Source organism: Artibeus jamaicensis, unplaced genomic scaffold (genome assembly GCF_021234435.1).
Source record: "Artibeus jamaicensis isolate MK-2021 breed Jamaican fruit bat unplaced genomic scaffold, CSHL_Jam_final scaffold_847, whole genome shotgun sequence".
NCBI lineage: Eukaryota > Metazoa > Chordata > Mammalia > Chiroptera > Phyllostomidae > Artibeus > Artibeus jamaicensis.
In genome coordinates, this window is record NW_026522057.1 from 6,173,276 (window position 1) to 6,193,366 (window position 20,091).

The 20,091-nt window shown below is 39.8% G+C and overlaps 3 protein-coding genes across 4 annotated transcripts in view; all 3 read left to right on the forward strand.

Annotated features, from left to right (window-relative positions):
- RHBDL2 (rhomboid like 2) overlaps positions 1-6,717 on the forward strand; it is a 56,052-nt gene extending 49,335 nt beyond the window's left edge. The window contains exons 7-8 of one of the 2 annotated variants that reach the window (XM_037149495.2): positions 3,526-3,587; positions 4,352-6,717. In XM_037149495.2, the coding sequence (XP_037005390.2) occupies positions 3,526-3,587; positions 4,352-4,531 (242 nt within the window). In that variant the 3' untranslated portion in view covers positions 4,532-6,717. The remainder of the gene's footprint in view (positions 1-3,525; positions 3,588-4,351) is intronic. The other variant, XM_037149494.2, reaches the window with a different exon arrangement.
- A 3,652-nt stretch (positions 6,718-10,369) lies between these two features.
- GJA9 (gap junction protein alpha 9) lies at positions 10,370-12,143 on the forward strand. The gene is given in 6 exon segments (XM_037147353.2): positions 10,370-10,595; positions 10,598-10,621; positions 10,624-10,673; positions 10,675-11,515; positions 11,518-11,658; positions 11,661-12,143. Coding segments are annotated over 6 exon segments (1,566 nt in total). The 5' UTR covers positions 10,370-10,423; the 3' UTR covers positions 11,999-12,143.
- A 1,332-nt stretch (positions 12,144-13,475) lies between these two features.
- On the forward strand, positions 13,476-20,091 carry MYCBP (MYC binding protein). The gene is made up of 5 exons (XM_037149397.2): positions 13,476-13,562; positions 13,743-13,815; positions 17,225-17,273; positions 17,516-17,645; positions 18,885-20,091. The coding sequence occupies exons 1-5, from the start codon at positions 13,479-13,481 to the stop codon at positions 18,927-18,929; spliced, it is 381 nt and encodes a 126-aa protein (XP_037005292.1). The 5' UTR covers positions 13,476-13,478; the 3' UTR covers positions 18,930-20,091.

A 20,091-nucleotide genomic window follows, 5' to 3' on the forward strand; every position in this document is an offset into this window, starting at 1 on the left:
ATGCATTTGAATTTCAGGAGGAAAGTAAGGAAGATTGGAGAAAGCAAGGCAGGGACTGGATTAAAAGGTAGTTAGTAAGATAATGTGCTCTCTTGAGGGTGAATACCCCCTTCCAGGGGCATTTCAACATTTCAAAGGTGTGTGAACCTAGATGCGCAAGGACAGTGGAAAGGGCTGGCTTAAAATCTTTTGCTAAAGAAGTTACAGGCTTGGGGCATGACTGTCTACCCACCATGACCTGCCCAGTTAGGAATTTATGATCAGCTCACCTTGTGAGGTTACTTCCTATAGAACCCCTTTCTTCATCCGCAAAAACAAGAGCAACAGCAGGGCCAGTTACTTGTGCTTCCAGAGCCGATCCAGCTGTAGCTGTAGCTGCTCAGAGGGTGTGGGGAAAAGAGCACATGTTGGGCTCAGACTGTGGTGTCAGTTTTGAGGGCCAAGGCACTTGATAAAAAGCCCAAGAGTTTGGCTGTCTGCATGGGAAGAAAAAGTGATTCTACTTATTGGTATTAAGAAATCAATTATACATACTGCGGGAACAGGGGTGACCACTTCTGAGAAAAGTGACTAAATTTAGTTTATGGACAGTTTCACTGTAAAAATAATGTTTGATGCTGAGAGAAAATACGTGACTTTATAGTCTATACCATACTCTACATCAGGGGGTTCTAATCTTTTGGCGTCTCTGGGCCACACTGGAAGCAGAAGAGCTGTCTTGGGCCACACATTAAATACACTGCAACATGTAATCACCAAAAAAACCCTCATAATGTTTTAAGTAAATTCACAATCTTGTGTTGGGCCGCATTCTCCAGAAGAAACCCAAAAGGTGAGAGAAAGCTCTCAGCGCAGACAGGATGAGGAGTCGGGGAATTGGGTGGGAGAGTTGTGGGGGAGCTGAGGTGCCACTGAGTTGCTAAGAGTCACAGCTAGAACCAAGGGACAGTTCCTTTGACCGAAGAATGTTACACAGATGACCTGGTTGTTCCATTTGCTTCTTCTGGGGAACTATGAGTGACTTTTATAAAATAAGCCTCAAGTCTTTGATGGGGAAATTGTCTTTATACTCTTCTTGAATACGCTTCAGTGTTGGAGTAAAAACCCAACGTTCCTCACACACAGTAGTTGCTCCATAGTTTATGTAACCTATGTCCCTTCAGGTAAGTGATAATGTCACTGAATATGTGCTTTTATTACGTTCTGCAAATAGAGGCAGGACACGCCAACGTTGCCCCTGCCCACTCCCATTCACACGCTGTTGTTAAAAGTTCTTTGGCCTGGTTCGCCTCCTGTTGAAAATTAGAAAAGTTAAAACACACACGAGATTAATAAAAGAACATTTTAATTTTAAACACGTTCCCTTGGGAAAAGTGTGTGTGTGTATATATACATATTTTAAAGGTAAAAATTGTTCTTTATTGTGGAGGACAGTTGGCCTTAAGCATCTTCCTTCATTAAGCATTATTTGTTGGATGTGTTTTCTGGCAAAGCAACTGAGCTTCCCTTTGGAAAAGGTTAAGGAAAACTCACATTTTCATCCTTCAAAAAATCTGTGTAAAGGCAACTCTCTTAAAATGAGTGCAAAGTTTTAGTGAGAATAACGACTCAGTTTATTGGAATGAAGGCATCTTTTCAGGTGGGAAAACAAGTTGGCTTGTAAATTGACTGCAGCAACTTACGAGCGAACTCCGACAGGAAGCAGAGTCAGGCAGAGTTGTGGTGAGGCGCCCAAGATAAAAGAGAAATGAAATAGAGAAATTGACAGGCTAAGAGTTAGGAAGACTTTCTGAGAGCTGGCCTCCTACCCCGGAGACTAGACCAGAGTAACTGTTTCCAAGCCGTCAGCCCTATTCTCTGGCAGGGCTTTTCTTACACTTCTGTGGTCCCATCTCTGTGTGTCATTTACACTGGATCAGGAAATGCAAATGATTGAAAATGCCATATAGCCACATTTAGCCAGAACATTGTGTATAGTCATTACAATTAAATTAATATGGAGTACTTCCTCGACCTCAATTCCTGTCCAGTGACTTCAATGTCAATAGAGTATTGAAAGGGAAAGGAGCCAGAACACATGGTCCTGAAGCTATTTTCCCAAAGGCGAGGACTAGGTCTTTCCATCTTCTAGGACACAATGGCTAAGTTGAGCACGGGGAATTGGGGAATGGGTGTGGAATGTGATAGCTGCATGAGATGTTTCCAAGTTCTGCACATGTAGGGCAGAGCTCTAGGCCAAGAAACCCCGGAGTTTCCTTTTGCAGCACACATCTAACTTATTTGAAGAATGTCTAAGTTCTGGCTCTCACTGTTCCATTAGAGAGAGAATGTGGACTCATTCCCTTTCTTGGCCTTCTTTCAGTGCTCCAGGTGCGGAGTAGTGAGAGGCAGTGCATTCACTGTGGTGGGTGAGAGAGAAGTCATATTGCTTAAGGTTCCAATGCTGCCCCTGCCTCTGAGCCAAGTACTTGAATAAGTACTAAACCTCTGTGTCTTGGTTTCTTTATGTATAAAGTGCCCCATAATTCTTCACTTGGACTGCTGAAATAGTGGTAATCTAGCTGGTTTTCCTGCTCCTGTCCTTGCTCCCCTATGGCTTATTCCCTATGTAACCATGAGAATGAGCCTTTACAAACCTAAGATAGATCATGTTGTTGCTGTGCTCAAAAGCTTTGAAAAACCTTCCTACCACTCAGAATAAAAGTCAGAATCCTCAGAGTAAGCCATAAGGCCTCTTGGTCTGTCCCGTTTATCACCTATCACTCTGTTCCTAATGGTAGTCCAGAATCACTCTGGAAGTCTTGTTAAAACAGACCATGAACCTCACCTTTGGAGTTTCTGGTTCATTGAGTCTGATGTGGGCCTGAGAATTTTAATTTCTAATAAGCTTCCAGGTGATGTTGCTATGGCTGTGTTGGCATGGGGAGGTAACCACACTTTGAAAACCACTGACCCAATGAGATCTACTGCTTTTGTATTCCTCCAGCACACCAGGCACACTCCTGCCTTAGGGACTTTGCATTTGCTCTTCCCTCTGCCTGGCAGACCCTTATTTCAAAGGTCAGCATGGCTTGCCCACTTATTTCCATCAAATGTCATTGCTTAGTGAGATCCTTCATGACTCTCTACTCCCAGGAGTCCCAATTCTCCTTCCTTCCCTTGTATCTCTCCACAGCACTTAGCACCACTAGGCACACTGTATGTTTTATTTATTTGCCTCACTCATTAGCTCCATGGGACAGGGCTGACCTCACTGCAGTATGCCCACCACCTGGAACAGTGCCTGGCACATAGGAAATAATCAATAAATACGTGCTGGATAAATAAATCTGCAAAATGGGATAATGACAGTACCAATCTCATAGGGCCATTGTGAGGATTACTGATTGTAAAGCTCGTAGAACAGCATTTCGCATAGAATACATTTCAATAAATGTTACCTGTTACCATTACAAGAGGGAAACCACAAGCATTTGGTGCACAGCTGTGGAGACTGATGCTTCATCAGGTTGCCTTTCCTTCTAGTTGCATCGGACATGGGATTTGCTCTGTACCGAAGGTTCTTTGTCCCGACAAATGGGTCAATGGTGAGTTTGGCTTATTATTTTCTCAATGGAAATTTGTTTACCTATCATATCAATACCTGAAAAAGGTCATCAAATAGGGGCAAGAATTCTGTGATTTAGGGCAGTCAAATTTCCACCTGGAAGAAAACACCTGAGAAAATCAGACTTTTGGATTGTCCTTTGCACTGAACTCTCATGGCCCTGACCGCTGGCTCTGCTTCTCTGCACCTGCGTACTGGTAGCTGTCCCAGAACAGGAGAGAAGGGATTTTCCTGTCCACAGAGAATAAAAAAGCAGGTTGGAAATCAGCAATGAAAATTTGGGTCCAGATGAATTTACAATACAAGGAAAACTTACAAAGATCTTATTTTGTTGAAATGAGCCTTTGAATTTGGTGGCTTCTGTGTTTTAAATCTGACATTTCATTTATGCAGGATCGGATTGTGCCGTTATAGAGATCCCTTGTGCAACTCAACCCTCTTCTCTTGGTTGGCTCTATGCAGAACCATCCAAAATGGGATGACGGGCAAGAGGAAAGGGAAACAATAGCTCTGTCTTGTGTACTCAGGAGGCCATGAAATGCCATTTCCTAGCTCTGCATATTTTAGAACACCTCCCCTCTGTGCACATGGAGTTCTGTGTCTCTTGTTTCAGCAGCTTGCTCTTCAGATGTTTAAAACTCTTGTGTGATTGTGATGGTATTCGTTGCTTTGTACAAGAGATGCAACTGAAATATGTGATTCGCATTTTTCCACTAATTTCCACTTTTTCCCTTTTCTCCCAAGGTGTCTTTTGCAGCTCACATTGCAGGTGCATTTGCTGGAATGTCCATAGGGTACACTGTGTTTAGCTGCTTTGACAAGACACTGCTGAAAGATCCACGGTTTTGGGTAGCAATTGCAGCTTATTTAGCTTGTGTCTTATTTGCTGTGTTTTTCAACATCTTCCTATCCCCAGCAAACTGATCTGCCCCTAACAGAAACCAATTAATAAAAAGAGCCATCTGGGAAAACTGGAGAACTCTTAAGAAGAAACGGAGAAGTCCCAGCAAATGCCAACAATTTTAAAAGAAGGCAGAACACCACTGAAATCATCAGTTACAAAGACTTCTAACAAAAGGACTTAGGTTTTAAGGAAGGAGCTCCTGAATGCAAGGGGAGGAAAGAGGAAGAGAGAAATGGAAGTACAAACCAGAAACTGGGTCTCTCCCAGGCATATGGTATGCACGCATGCATCCTCTAAGAGACTTGTTCTTGGAGGTTGTATCGTAGAGGTGGCTTGATAGAGTCCATGAGTACTGCACTATGCTGATAATAAACCTTTTCATACTTGTGTCGGACTACTGAAAATCACTTTTGATCACTGTTCCAGCAGACAGATCACTGAGGTGTTTTATACACATCATTGCTAATCTTTTTTTATTGTTTATTTTTTTAAATCTTCACATGAGGATATGCTTTTTGATTTTTAGAGGTGGGGTGGGGGAGAGAGAAAGAGAGAAGTATTGATTGGTTGCCTCTTATATGCACTGTGACTGGGCATCAGACCTGCAACCTAAGTATGTGCCCTGACTGGGGATCAAACCAGAAGCTCTTTGGTGTATGGAACAAACCCCCAACCAACTGAACCACCTGGCCACAGCTACTGCTCATCTTTTTAAGAACCCAGAAAGGTGGCTATTCTCTGCATCTGAGAGAGGAGGACATAGAAACTTTTTTCTTTTAAGATTTTATTTATTTTTAGAAAGAGGGGAAGGGAGGGATAAAGAGGGAGAGAAAGAGTGATCAGTTGTCTCTTGCACGCTCCCAGCCAGGGACCTGCCCAGGAATCAAACCAGCAATCTTTTGGTTTGTGGGACAATGCTCAACCCACTGAGCCATACCAATCAGGGCAATGACATGGAAATTCTTTAAAAAATCAAGGAAGTTGCCTATGAGGGGGCACAATTTAAGACGGGTAAAAGACTTGAAAGCCCGTACTGTCCTCCCCTACTGGTCTGACAATGTTGTGTCCCCCAAATACTGAAAGTTAAGAGTATTGTGGGAATATAGGAATAAACATTTCTCTGGGTGCACCAGGGATAGTGGAAATTTACAGGAGAAGACAGAACTCTCTGGACTGGTAGTTAAAACTGGAAATAAGAAGCATAATTGGTAGGTACAAAATAGACAGGGGGAGGTTGAGAATAGTGTAAGAAATGGAGAAGTCAGAGAACTTATATGTATGACCCATGGACATGAACTAAGTGGGGGGTAATGCTGGAGGGAGGCAGGGTACAGGGCAGAGGGAGATAAAGGGGAGAAAAAAGTGGGGCAACTGTGATAGCATAATCAATAAAATAAACTTAGGAAAAGATTCTAATAGCTTGTCTAGCATCCCAAGGCACCTGCAACTGGCTTTCTGGGGCGCACTGTGCACCCGTAAGATTCTCATCCTTCACACGGCTACTGGTTCTCCTAGGAGTGGTTAGAATTTATGTACAGAAGGTAAAAATGTATCTGAAAGCTGAGATGCCTGTGTCTTTTTCCTGTAGAGAACCCAGACTGTTGGCCATTCTTTTTCCAAAACAGTAGTTTTAGTTTATCTGAACACAGGAAATACAATCTTTCTTCTCTTATCAACATGTTTTATTTATAAACACCCATGTAAACATGTTGCTGTCTTCTGAAAGGAGCACCTACACTTACCACAGTGAGAAAAGTGTTCTAGTATTTTGAAAAAAGCTGGTCTGGAATTTAAATTTTTTTAAAATTTGAGTATGAGAATATGAGTATGTCCTTGGTTAAACAAAGATTTGAACAATAACTTAAAAAGGTAGCCCTCCTTTATTCTCTCCCTCCCAAAATGCTTTGTCCCTGGTGACGACCACTGTTAACAGTTGGGGGTGGATTCTACACCTTTTTCTATTCAGGAGGGGCGGAAAGGGAAATGTATTTTGGTTGATGGCTGTCTCTACTCCACTGCACTGGATTGCACTGACTCTGCTTTATACCCCAAGGGGCCAAATGCAGAGAACAAGTTGAAGATGGCCCTGGTATCACTTCTAAACATGATGTGCTTTCAGATTTACCTGACCTAAGAAAGATTTGGGTTAATTATCTCTTTGTTTTAGCTAGTTAAATATACATGTGAAATGTAGGTTTTAGTAGCATAAAAGAAGTTATACTACATGTATTGTTTTGTAACTTGCTTTATACTGTGACAGAGATCTTTCTCTGTTCATTTGTAGAGTTATTTATTCTCTGAGTTGCTGAATGATATATACTATAGTTTATTTAATCACTTCTTTATTGGACACTGAAGTTGTTGATTTTTTACTGTTACCAACAGTGTTATGCAGTGTGTCTCTGAGTATGTGTTGCAGAATGAATGAATATTTCAGGCATCCAAAACCAGAAATGTGATGTTAATCTGAATAAATTTAAACTGCCTTTTAAGTAGCTGTATGCATTTTACAGTCTTACAGTATGAGATGAACAAATTTCTCATACTTTTCCCAAAAGCAGATATTATCAACCTTTGAAATATTTGCATTGTGATAGTTAAAAATGATTTATTTTAATTTTTATTTCTCTGAGGCTTAGTGTTTTTCCAGTTTATTAATAATTCATATATTACATATAATATGTAATTTATATAATATACAAATAATACTTTAATCTGAAAAGTGGCTATTAGTTACAAAGAGGCCCAGGGAAGAAACACTCATCTGCCATGGTGAAGGTACCAGGTCAGTAGCTCTGAGGGAAGACCTTTAATGACCTAAGGGCAATGTCATTGTTAATAGAAATCTGGACAGAGTCGCAGCATTCATCTAACCATGAAATCGGACATGACCTATTGATTACTGAGACTGATGACTAGTTATTATCTAGTCAGAAAGATTTTTTGGCACTGGAAGCACTGTTCATATGACCAAAAACAGTGATTGTCTTATTGGGTTCCCCAGAGGGCAAAATTACCATAAAACACAAAGACATCTGGTCTTTTTAAACTTGGTATCTCTGACTTACAGAGGGACCACTTATTCAGGTTAATTTAGGATTCGTAACTTTAGTCTTCTCAACTGCACTCAGTTATTGGAAATACTGTAAGTATTCTTGTCTATGTTCAATAAAGTAGCCATTAGGCACCAGTAGCTTACACAAACCACGCTGGCTGCCGGAGCTCAGAAGTGGCCTGTGGGTGGGTGGGGCCACCTCACTGAACAGTGCAGTCTACTGCAACACTAGCACAAAAGCTCTGTTGGACAGCCTGTTTTAGAAGCAAGAATGAGCTGGAAGAGAAAGGGATTTTAGTTGGTGGCTGGCTCATTCACTGCACTGAACTGAACAGCATCTGCTCCACACCTGCAAAGCGGAAAACTCAGAGAACCAGGTGAAAATGGCAGTGGCATAACTCCTAAGAATGACTTGCTTTAAATGTATCTAAACTAAGAAAGGTGTGTGTTAATCTCTCGTAGCTAATTAAGAGCCATTTGAAATGCTTTTATTTTTTGATTTTGAATTCTATAGTACTGTATCTACATATACTAGTATCCATGCCATTTGCTATGAAAGCTTTAGATCCTAAGGTTTGTAACAAAATAATACTGCTCCCTCTTTCAGTAAATACCATGCACTTTAAGGGGAAAAAATCTTTTATTTGTTTGTGATTAGAAAGTAAAGTGCTCATTGTAAAAAAAAAAAAAAAATATATATATATATATATATATATATATATATATATAATATATATACTATATAAATCAAGTCAATTGTACGCATACTACCCAGAGATAACAGTTAACATTTTGATAATAATCCTTCTAGGCTTTTCTGTATGCATCTCTACATTTAAGTAAAGTTACAAAAATGGGGCCATACTACTCTATTTTATAACCTAAATGTCACAGAAACAATTTATTGAAAGTCTCTTTATATTAACGTATATTTATCATCCCGTTTTCATAGTACCACACTGTGGATGTACTATTACTTATTATGTAAAATAGTCTTTCTTGTATTGATGATTATTTTGGATGTTTTGAAGTTATGATTACTATCAGGAACAATACTCTGCTTACACTTTAAAGTGCTCTGGGTTGTTGGGTCAAAGAGTATATTATTGTTAACATAAGGTTAAATAGAGATTTTCTCTATCTCAAAAATACAACTAAACTTTAGAAGGGTGATGCTTTTCCAAGTCTTTTTTTAACTGCATAACGCTTTAAAAAAGGCTCTAACCAGTTATTTAAAAAGTCAAAACGATCACTATTTAAATTATTAAATGTTTAAGAGAAAACAGTTTTTATCTTTTATGCAAATTTCTTAAATATGCTTAAAGAGAAAAAAGTAACAGTTTAGTACAAACAGTTAAGAGCTGATTTCAGAGCCACACTGACTGAATCTGAATTCCACTTTTAGCTGTGTGACCTTGGGTAATTTAAGGTGTCACTTGGTTTCCTTCTTGTAAGATAGGGAAGCCACACACATACCTACCTACCTCATAGGTTATTGTGTAGCTTTGTTATTATTTTTTTTTAGTTTTTCAAGATTTTATTTATTTATTTTGGGAGAGGGGAAGGGAGAAAGACAGGAAAACATCAGTGTGTGGTTGCCTCTTGAATGCCCCCTGCTGGGGACCTGGCCTGCAACCCAGGCGTGTGCCCTGACTGGGAATTGAACCGCGACCCTTTGGATTGCATGATTCAGTCGGGTGATCAATCCACTGGAACCACACCAGCCAGGGGTCATGTAGCTTTAATATCCCAGTATGTTGTTTGATTGTGTTACACTTCCCTTTCTATAAGGAGTATAAGACATACATTTATGTGTTAAATGAAAGTGAATAAAAACATTCGTTCTTTTTTCTTTCCGTTGGGATATATTTTTTCTTCGATATCATAGGATACCAACCTTAATATAAAACCTACAGGCTGATAATTGAAGCCACATAAATTATAACTTGTCCCATTGTTCCCACAAAAGCAAGCTACAGGTCTTAAATAGGTCAAATACTGTTACAATGAAAATTTCTATTAATACCATCACCACACCAATGTTCCCTTTATTTCAAGTAATATCTAATAACATCCAGGTAGTACAAAATAGTTGAGATGTTTTGGCGCTAATTTTAAGATGATAAAAATTTATAGCATTTTTCATAGCTAAGGATAATAAAGATTTTATAAATATTCATAAAGATGTTACTGAAGTGATTTTTTAAAATGTTAAGAAAACTGCCATAAAGAAACCAGAATTCAGATGTTTAAATGTGAATTAAAAAGCTAATCTAAATTTTTTCCAAGTATTTTAAAATTTTTAATTGTTGTTCAATTTGCAAGAGTCAGACCTGTTTCCTCTGGTTTCATTAAATGCTGTAATGAACTGAATTATGAAATGAGACATTCATTTTCCTTTGTGTATTAGTGAGATTTTAAAATCACTGACTTTGGTTATAAGTTTGGTTTGTAAGATCAAATCAGTAGTTTTAGCAACCTCTCCAAAAGCTCTGAGTTAAAAAAATAAAACAACTAATTTTAAGTAAGAAGACTTCTTTCTTACAGGGAGTCCTATGGTTCTATTCTTCATAGAGATATATACACCTCTCCCCAATATCATGCTCCCCCCCATAATTTTGCATTATGAGGTCTAAATGTAAGTGAATTTAAATTCCTGATATCTTAAATATATTCTTGGTAACAGATTATCACAACTCTCTAGGGAAAAAGTCAAGCAACCAGTGCACTGATACAGTGATGCTTTGTTCATATTTTGGCCACAGGTTTGCTTTAAGAAATAGCATGCCAACAGAAAGGAAAACTTTATGTCTCCAAGTTGATGGGGTTCAGAGCTAAGATGGTGGTCTAAACAAGCATGGGGGACTGGAATTTCCTTGGAGGCATTTTGGAGGAAGTTCAAATCCACTCCACCATGATTGGAAAGATCTGACTCACCACCCTGTTCACATTTCGTATGCTTGTTCTGGGTGTAGCAGCTGAAAATGTCTGGAATGATGAGCAGTCTGGCTTCATCTGTAATACAGAACAACTGGCTGCAGAAATATATGCTATGACTGGCTTTTCCTATCTCCCTCATTAGATACTAGGTTCAGCAGGTGATTTTTTTGTGTGTCATCACTATCTCTGGTCTACATGGGCCTTGCTTTGTACCCACTTAGAGTTCTGGAGAAAGAGAGGCAGATGGAGAAAGTTCAACTGAGAGGAGAACTGGAGGGGGTACAGTTTGAAATGTCTCGGGATCAGAGGAGATAGAAACAAGAACTTTGTCAACTGGAACAAAGGAAACTTAATAAAGCTTCACTCAGAGTAATCTTGCTTTGCACATACGTGATACACATTTATGTTTGGTCTGTAGTTGCAGTTGGTTTCATGATTGGGCAATATCTTTTATATGGATTTCATTTGGAACCTCTATTTAAATGCCATGGCTATACATGTCCAAATATAATTGACTGTTTTGTCTCAAGGCCAACAGAAAAGACAATATTCCTATTATATATGTAATTCATAGCTACCGTTTCACTTTTCTTAAATGCCTTAGAAATTTTCTACCTAGGCTTTAAAAAGATTAAAAGGGGGCTTTGGGAACAATATAAATTGAAGGATGAGCATAATGAATTCTATTCAAACAGGTCAAAATGAAATCTTGCCAAATATCAGAGCACATCTGCAAACTCACTGAAGCAACTCTCTTCTGCACCTGATTATAATCTGATAGTGGAAAAGTAAACACACAACGGTGTATCCTGTTTAAATTCTTTTGCATTTCAGGCAGATCCTAACAATCAAGATGAAATGAGATATGATGAGAAATGCATTTTGGCTGAATAGGAAACTGTACCTTCTAATGAGAGGTGCATACTTCATACTACCTGTAGACATGTTCAATGCATCAGCTCAAGTAGTAATGAAAATAACCATAAAATACCTGGAAAGGGAATTAATGGAAAAATTTAAGGAAAAAAAGAGAAATAAATGGCACAGACAGTAAAAGAAACCAGTACCCTACAGATCTCTGTATTATTCCAGGTGGTGCTATAGATTTAGACAACCACATGGGTCAGTCACCCCAAACAGCTTTCTCTCTGCCAGCTGCTTTGGGGAACCAAGGTGATTTCCTGCTACATGGGGTCCCTCTACAGAAGATGAAAATTGGGTGTCACTTCAGTCACCTCCTAAAGGTAGCCTCAAGGGCCAGTTCACAGAAGGCACAATCAGAACCCTTTCTCCTTTGCAAGAAGAATTCTAATCACTTGACATTCCAGAGACACCTAATTCTTTGGGAGAGTTGTCCTTGGGATCTGAGTTGACCAGAACCTGCAATAATCCTAAGGCTTGTCCTCCAAATCAATTAGTGATGCTGACAAACAACCTGGTTAGTAGGCAGGCTCTCGCAGACCTTGGGTTCCGAACAGCTGTTGGCTTTTAGACATCCTTCATATTCCATTATCATGGAAGTAGCCTAGTGATAGTAGAGCACAGATAAAACAGGTTAAGGACAGCTCTAAAGACCAGGTCTTAAGACGGGCAAATGCAAATCTATTTTAAAAAGGGAAAGGGAAGCCCTGGCTGGTGTAGCTCAGTGGATTGAGTGCGGGCCTGCGAGCCAAATGATTGCAGTTCAATTCCCAGTCAGGGCACATACCTGGGTTGCAGGCCAGTTCCCAGCAGGGGATGCATGAGAGGCAATCATACATTGATATTTCTCTCCCTCTCTCCTTTCCTTCCCCTCTAAAGATAAATAAAATCTTTGAAAAAAAAAAGGGAAAGGGAAAACAGTTCTCATTCTGAAATTGTGAAGGGGTAGTTTTAAAAACAATAGGATAGAGTTAATGGAATTGGGATTACTTTTTCCTGAGCTCTTTTTAGAATTTGTGAAAACTGAGTTTGGGGAAATCATATGTTCAGAATTGAGGCTAAATAGATTGGAACCAGGTTTTTCTTTGAAGGGACCACAGTCCTTCAGAGATTGTCCTTGATGGATATAATTCCTTCTTTTAGTTACTGATCTTTTATTTGTGGTTAAACTATGTTTGCCCCTGGGTCCCAACTTAGTTTCTTTATAAACTTCAACCTGATGTGTCATGGATATAATCATAACGTTGTTGTCCAGTAAATAAAAATCTTAAAAAGATTGGTGGCTTTCTTTGACTAGTATATGGCATCGCGATTCAGTGCCTAGACTGGAATTTTGGCCCTACTATTAACTGGTCATCTAACCTCCTCACTTTACTAACATTACCTACTTCACAGGTACAGTGTGAAGATTAAACTAAGGAACGTGTTTTATATTGCTTAGCACAGAGAAAGCGCTCAAAAGTGCAAGCTATGATTAACACCTTACCTCTCACCCTTCACAGACCCACTTTAAGTAGGCAACAAAAGAAGGAAACTCCAACGTAAAAGCTAGAACTTCCACACATAATTCTAAACACATGCCTCAAGCCACTGGCAATCTAAGGGTCGCCCTGCGTCAATTGTGGGCACACTTTTAGGAGTGAAAGCCAAAAAGCCAGAGCATACTACATAGGTTACCACGGCTTCGAGATCCCGACTGAGGGAGGTCCGCCCATTAACGGTACCGGAAGATTCTTCCCGCGCTAATAGTCCCCGTGCTCCCTGGCTTCGGAGGCTCGGCCTGCAGGGCGCCACGCCCATCTTCGGTCCCACCTGGACGCCGGGACCGAGTCACAGAAACGCTGCTTTTCCCTAGGCAACCAACTCGCTGAGGGGACCGGAAGAGGAAAGAAAGTGCTGTCTGGATAGCCAATGGGCGGGCTTACGCAGACTCCATCGTCCCAGCCCACCACGGGGCATTTAGAGCGTCCTGGTCGCCATGAAAACAGGCCACACCCCGGCCATCCTTGACCGTAGTTCGCAAGTGCGCAGGTGCATGCGCCCTACTGCGCATGTGCAGTGCTTCCCAGAGCCCGCCAGCCCCGGTCTCCGGCGCCAGCTACGCCGCTGCCGCTGTCACTATGGCCCATTACAAAGTGAGGGGGGCGTGCGGGCGGTGGCCAGCCGCTGGTCGGCTCTGGGTGGGAGTTGGGGCGCGCGCGCGCAGGTTTTGGGGGTCTGAGGTAGCGATGCGGAGGCGGGGTTTGTCGAACTCCCAGCGCCTTCTTCCTGCTCCGGCCCCCGATATCGGCCACTGACCCGCCGTATCTCCTCAGGCCGCCGACTCGAAGCGCGAGCAGTTTCGGAGATACTTGGAGAAGTCAGGAGTGCTGGACACACTGACCAAGGGTAAGTATGTGCTAGGAGAGGGTTCCTAGTGTCCTCGTCGTGCTCCTCAGGGCCGCGCCCCTGACGGTCCGTGGCGTGCGAAGGAAAGAGTACAGGTGGGACCTGTCCAAGGTCCAGCGAGGTGGGCCTCGGGGTTCGGCGCACGCCCGGCTGCGGTTCGCCGCCGGAGCCCGAGTCGGGTAGCTGGCTCGCGCTGCCACTCCCTCAGCCGGGACTGAAACTCTTGCAGCTGTTGCAAAGTCTCTTCAACTTCCGTTGCTTTGCCTCGAGTAGCCGCTGAGGGCATGTTCGCTAAGGATCTTGAAATCCCAATTACTCCCGCCTTACAGCTTACGCGGAGTCCTCAAAATTCTGTTAAACATTAGACCTCGAACTAAGTAGTAAATTTTACAGATGTGAAAGTGTGCTATGAAGTAGCTAAGTGAGTTTAATCCCCAAAGTAAGCGATTGATACATAGTCAGTTAGGCTGTGGCTTTTCAACCTCCGTGTCATAGTTCACCTCAGTTCCTACACTGTGCAGATTTCATAATTAAAGTAGTATTACAGGTTAAGAAGCTTGAGAGCTCATCAATTTTGATGGTTACATTGTTTTCACTTTTTAAAATGGAAGCTGTTACACTGTATTTCTTCCTTCGGGGCTCAAAATCTAAGTGAGGGCGCATAAAGCGGGAGGGTTTCAAGAGATGGATGGAGTACTGCTTATTTAATTCGCTCAGCAGTCATTTGCCCAGGGACGAGGACCTGGGTCCGAAAGAGAACAACAGTAAATGTCTGGGAAGCAATCTGGTAACTGTTCCTTGGCCAGAGGCAAAGGTTAGGAGAGAATTCTAAGAGAAGATTAACTGTGTCTTAGCAGAAAGCATGGCTGTTAATTCCCAAGCAGGGCTGGTAATTTTGATTTGGCTACCTACCTTGGAGGGGTCCAGGTACTAGTTTCTCTGCGTCTTTGCAAATAGATTTCAGTAAACATTAAAGGACCACTCTATGAAAGCCTTGTCCTCTTTTGTTGCTGGAAGTGTTACAGATTCTGGTGACTCTCTCCCCTCAAAAAATCTCAAGTTCATTTCTTTCCCTTATTTAATCATTCAGGTCTGTTTTAGGTACTGGAAACACAGCAGTGGAAACAAAAATTCCCTACCCTAAGTGAACTTATATATCCTAGTCGGGGGAGACATAATAAATACATAGTGCCAGCCAGTGGTACTAGGAATAAAAACATTGCAAAGTAGGGGATACAGAGGGATGGGTGTGCCAGTTTATGTAGGATGAGTGGTGGGGGGATGCCTCTCTTCAGTAACATTTGAGCTGAGACCTTAATGCTACAATAGCTGACGTTAGGAGTTCCAGGGAGTGTAAAGAGGCCAGAGTGGGTGGATAGAGCAAGTGAGAAAGGCAGAATGGTAAAGGGGAGAGAAGCAGCCCTTGTGGGAGGTGACTGAAGATGCACAGCCTTGCGGCCATACGTGGATTTTTCTTCACCAGAGTTGGTGGCTTCTCTTCCCTTGCTCACATCTGCTGGTGTCTAACCCTTCACCCTCCCCACACTTCCAGTTTCCTACATGACATCAGACAACTTAACATGCTGTCTACTGATGTGATCTAATTCAAATGTGATTTTCAACTTCAGACATAGGTACTTTTACATAGATTGAATTTGTAATTTTTATCTAGCTTGTTTGTAAGAGGATTTGAAACTGCTTTTAATACTAAAACGCTAAAAGACTGGATGGATAAAGATAAAGATGATAAATCATTTGGAAGAAGAGGCATTTTAGTTATTTTGAGCACTGTATCAATTCCTAAAAATCCTCACTGCTAAGGCAAAAAGGGGAACATTGGGTATGGAGATTTTCTTGTTTGATTAAAATGAAGTATATTACATCTATAGAAAAGCATAGAGAACTTGACATTTACATCATGTTGTGTAATTATCAACCTTGTACCACTGACAGAAATTTAAAAGCTGAAAGAAATGGGATAGGGAAAGAAGAGAAAGAAAGGATACATATTCATGTCTTGTAAAATTAGGACTCAATACAGATCGGTGGAAATGAATGGAAGAAACAGAAGTTTGAGTGTGTAATTTAAAGGAAAAGGTATTAGGAATTAAAGGGTACTGTCACCCATTGAAAGGGGGATTGAGGAAGGGTAGTAGTGACATAAATATATCAATTTCTCAAAAAATAGTGTTGTAAGTATGTTTAGAGAGATGAAGACTAACTACCAAAACTCAAAGTAGTTGTCCATTTCAGTTTTTGCATACTGTCTTATTTTGATGAGTTACTAAAATTCTAAAAAATAAAAGGGAAGCATGTAAGTGGTTTACGAAAAAGTTCTTAACTTGGGGACTAGATACACACATTTTTTGTGTGTAACTTTTTTTTTAACTTTATCAGATTTTTCAAAGGGTTCCATGTACAAAATAGTTTAAAACACTGGTTTAGAGAGACTTTTGTCTGAGTAGTAAATCCTAGTATGGATTTGTTCAATAGATGATGAGCAAGGTACTAGTGTCATGAGCTATTGGATATGAAAACACTAAAGTGTTATATTTTACTGTTGATTTGAGCAAGTTAATTACTGGTAAAATGTTTGGCTGGTGGTTATGTAGCATGTTATGTATGATACGTCATTCTTTTAGAACATTTTGAATTAAAAAAATTTTTAGTAATTACCATAGCCATGTCAATTCTTTCCTGCATTTTTCTTAAATTTATCTACAATGTTTCTATCCATTTATTACTTTAAGGACGGGTCACTATTTTTTTTTTTTTTTTAAGTCTTCACCCAAGAATGTTAGATTTCTCCAGGGCGGGGGGAGGGAGAGAAAGAGAGAAACATGGATGGGTTGCCTCCTGAATGTGCCCCAAGTGGGGATGGAACCTGCAACCTAGGTATGTGCCCTGACCAGGAATTGAACCCGCAACCTTTTGGTGTATGGGACAATGCTCCAATTGACTTAGCCACCTGGCCATGGCCAGTCACTGTTTTTTTCAACAGGATTACCATATCAGCCTCTTAACTGCTTTGTTCTCATCCCATTTGTTGATTTTCCACAGCAGAAAAGAGTGACCCTGTCATCCTCCTGCTTAAAATGTTTCTGTGCCTGTTCTTAGGATCAAAGTCCAACCAAACTTGCACGTTTAGGTGTTCTTCCAATGTGTTCCCATAACCTGTTATCCTGATTGTCCCTGATTCTTTTTGTGTCTAGTTTCTTGCTTATCTTTTGTACTAGACTGTAAATTCATTGAGAGCAGGAACCTTGTCTGTCTTATTCACCATGGTATGGACACTCCTAGCAATGTACTTGACATATAATAGGCACTTAATATAGATTGAATTATAGACTAATTTCAGCCATTCAAATTTAAGACTTTGATTTTGCTTTTTCTGCTTTTTGATTTGCAGTATTGGTAGCCTTATATGAAGAACCAGAGAAACCTAATAGTGCTTTGGAGTATCCTTTTCATCTTTCAAGTCAGAAAAAGGCTTTATTTTTGGAACTCTCTTATTTTTCCACATAGATAACAAGCTTTAAAATACTTTCGGTTACTGAAAAAGTTCCTTTCCTTTGAATTTTTGGGTGATATCTGTGGGTAAATGTGGATGGTGGGGTGGGATGACTCTGATCAGGGGTGCTACTCTGGTATATTTCATTACTTTCATTCAGCTCAAGTAAATTCTTAACTTTGAGATTAGTTTTTTAAAGCATCACTTAGGAGCTGCTACCCCAGAAAATCCAGAAATAGAGCTGCTTCGCCTAGAATTGGCAGAAATGAAAGAAAAATATGAAGCTATTGTAGAAGAAAATAAAAAACTGAAAACAAAGGTAAATTTTTTAAAGAATTTATGTTAACAATAACTTCATCTTTAGTTAATAATTTTACCTATTAGTAATAACAAATTCATGTTAATATATGATCAGAACCTCACTAAAATGGACAGTAGGAGAGGGAGAATGGTGCATAACAATCTCAGTTAAGGGCAAGGCCAAACTGTTGCCCTGTCTAGAAAACAACAGTATAAATAGGACAGTCAGCAAAGTGTGGTCAAGAAGAGGTTCTTGGGAACCTGCATCAGTAAAAAGATGAGAATATTGGTTAATTGCTACTCCTAAAAGTATATCGAGATCTTCGAGAGTCTTAAGCAGTTGATATAAGTTACTTTGTGAATGATGCCTTTTAAGAATTGTGCAGTGCACAGTCTGCCGGGTCATGTGGTGACCCTGTAATGTGTTAGTGTACCTCTGCAAATGTATTTGCACTTAATTTTGTCTAGAGCCGAAGTTTTTTTCTTTGTTTAAACTGTGAGAATTTTCATAATCTTGAAATTAGTCAACTTTTAAGTCCTTGAGGTTTCACTACATTCTGAATCACATAGTACGTTTTACATTAGGAATTTCTCATAACGTGTTTTATTTTTTCAGTAATGTTTCGAGATAAGTGAAACAGGTACACAGATAGGTGAGGAAACTAGAGCAGAATGAAGTCTAATTAGTTTTGCAAATCCGACAGCTAAATGAAACAAGCCTTAGCCTAGTGTTCTTCTAGAGTAGTAACAGTATAAAAGAAAATGCAGTGTCTTAAATTACCAAGATTCCACACTGTACAAATTACCAGGTAATTCTTGGGAACTTTTAAAATCAAAGACAGCAGCTCTTTATTGACTGGCTAGTTTCATTTATGTCACATAATTTGTTTTTTCTACTTTGTAGGAGAAAGTTCAGTAAACTTTTGGTGGAGGGGAGGAAACTCCCTTATTCTAAGTTACAACATCATCTTTGGGAAGATGCAGATTATTGCATATCAAAATGTTTATCAGTGTAGCCATAAATTGGAATTAAACTTTAGTTTTCTAGTAATATTTAAAGGTTTATGTAAAAAGCCTTCATTAGGTTTGATTTTATTAAATCTTAAATCATTGAATAGTTTAATGATTTAAACTTATAAACTTACTGATTCAATCATTAAATTGAATATGACAGTTACCTTGTTTTGTTACTATTAAGTTTTTTTTTTACCCAATTTAGAATAAAATTCACTTAAACTCCTCTGTCTTTGCCCTATAGCTTGCTCAGTATGAACCACCTCAGGAGGAGAAGCGTGCTGAATAGGATTCCTCTCAGTTGAAAAGACACTGAAAAATGGTTTTGTAAGACTTGAATAGTTTGTATAGTATATAATCTTTTCTGAACAGATGCTATAGAACTCTTTTAATATGTTAAATTCACCTATTACACTTTAACTGTTATACACACATATTCTTAGAATCACCAATAAAAACTCAATATAACTTTCTTTGGGTCTTAAAAGCAGGAGAATCCAAAGTGAATCCTGAAAAAAATCTAAACACAGCCATCTACTTCATTTCCTTAAAAGACATTCTCTTTACTAGTCTGACTAGGAATGGTGGTACAGGTTGTATTTGAGCCAAGGAAGGTTAGCTTTTCCTTGGTTTAGTTCAGGATACGAGTACAGGTATAGTCATTCTTTAAAATGAAGATGACACTGTTTGTATTCTGTAGGCAGCTGGAGAGATCTGTGTGACATGAGATGCTTTTGCATGGGTTCCCATGAATCTTTTGCTCATTTATATAATGCAGAACAAATAACTCTTCTTTGCCACCACTTTGCCTTAGGTAACCGTGGGTGTGCCACTTTGACACCAGGTTTTCCTTCTATGCAATCATGCCCTGTTTGACAATGCTGCCTTGCTCGCTCTGTGCTTCAATGAGTCCTACTTGCACACTGGCCTTTCTGTGTTGATTTTCAATTTGCTATAATAGCAGTTACCCTTATTGTAATTTATATAACTTTAAACAGGATCACACTGTTCCCCTACCTTAGTTGTTCAGCTGAGCACAGAACAGAGGCAATGTAAAACTCTGGGTTCACGCACAAGCTGCGATGAGAAGGGGAATGAGCCATATATATCATGGAAAATTATAGTCTGTGGGTATAATTATATAGTGCTTTTTTCTCTCAAATTATTTTTCTAGCTGTGAATTCATTTTATCTTCATTACCCCTGTGAAGTAGGTAGGGCAAGTACAAGGGGAGGTTGGGTGCTGAATTTTTAGGTCAAAGACTGATACTAATACAAATTATTTACTACCTGCAGAACCTTGGGCACATCACTTAAATGCTCTGAGATTCACTTTCTTCATCTGTTAAATGAGAATAACAATATCTGTGCTGCCTACCTCACAGGGTTGTTGTGAGGGTCAAATGGAATGTATGTGAAAGATTTGTAAATGGTAAAGCACTATATTTCTTG

Excerpts from the sequence above, each read along its gene's own strand:
- MYCBP (XM_037149397.2), top strand. The coding sequence starts at position 13,479 with ATGTGCAGTGCTTCCCAGAGCCCGCCAGCCCCGGTCTCCGGCGCCAGC. Across the intron at positions 13,816-17,224 it reads GCTGGACACACTGACCAAGG|TATTGGTAGCCTTATATGAA; the intron begins GTAAGTATGTGC and ends TTTGATTTGCAG. Across the intron at positions 17,274-17,515 it reads AAACCTAATAGTGCTTTGGA|TTTTTTAAAGCATCACTTAG; the intron begins GTATCCTTTTCA and ends CTTTGAGATTAG.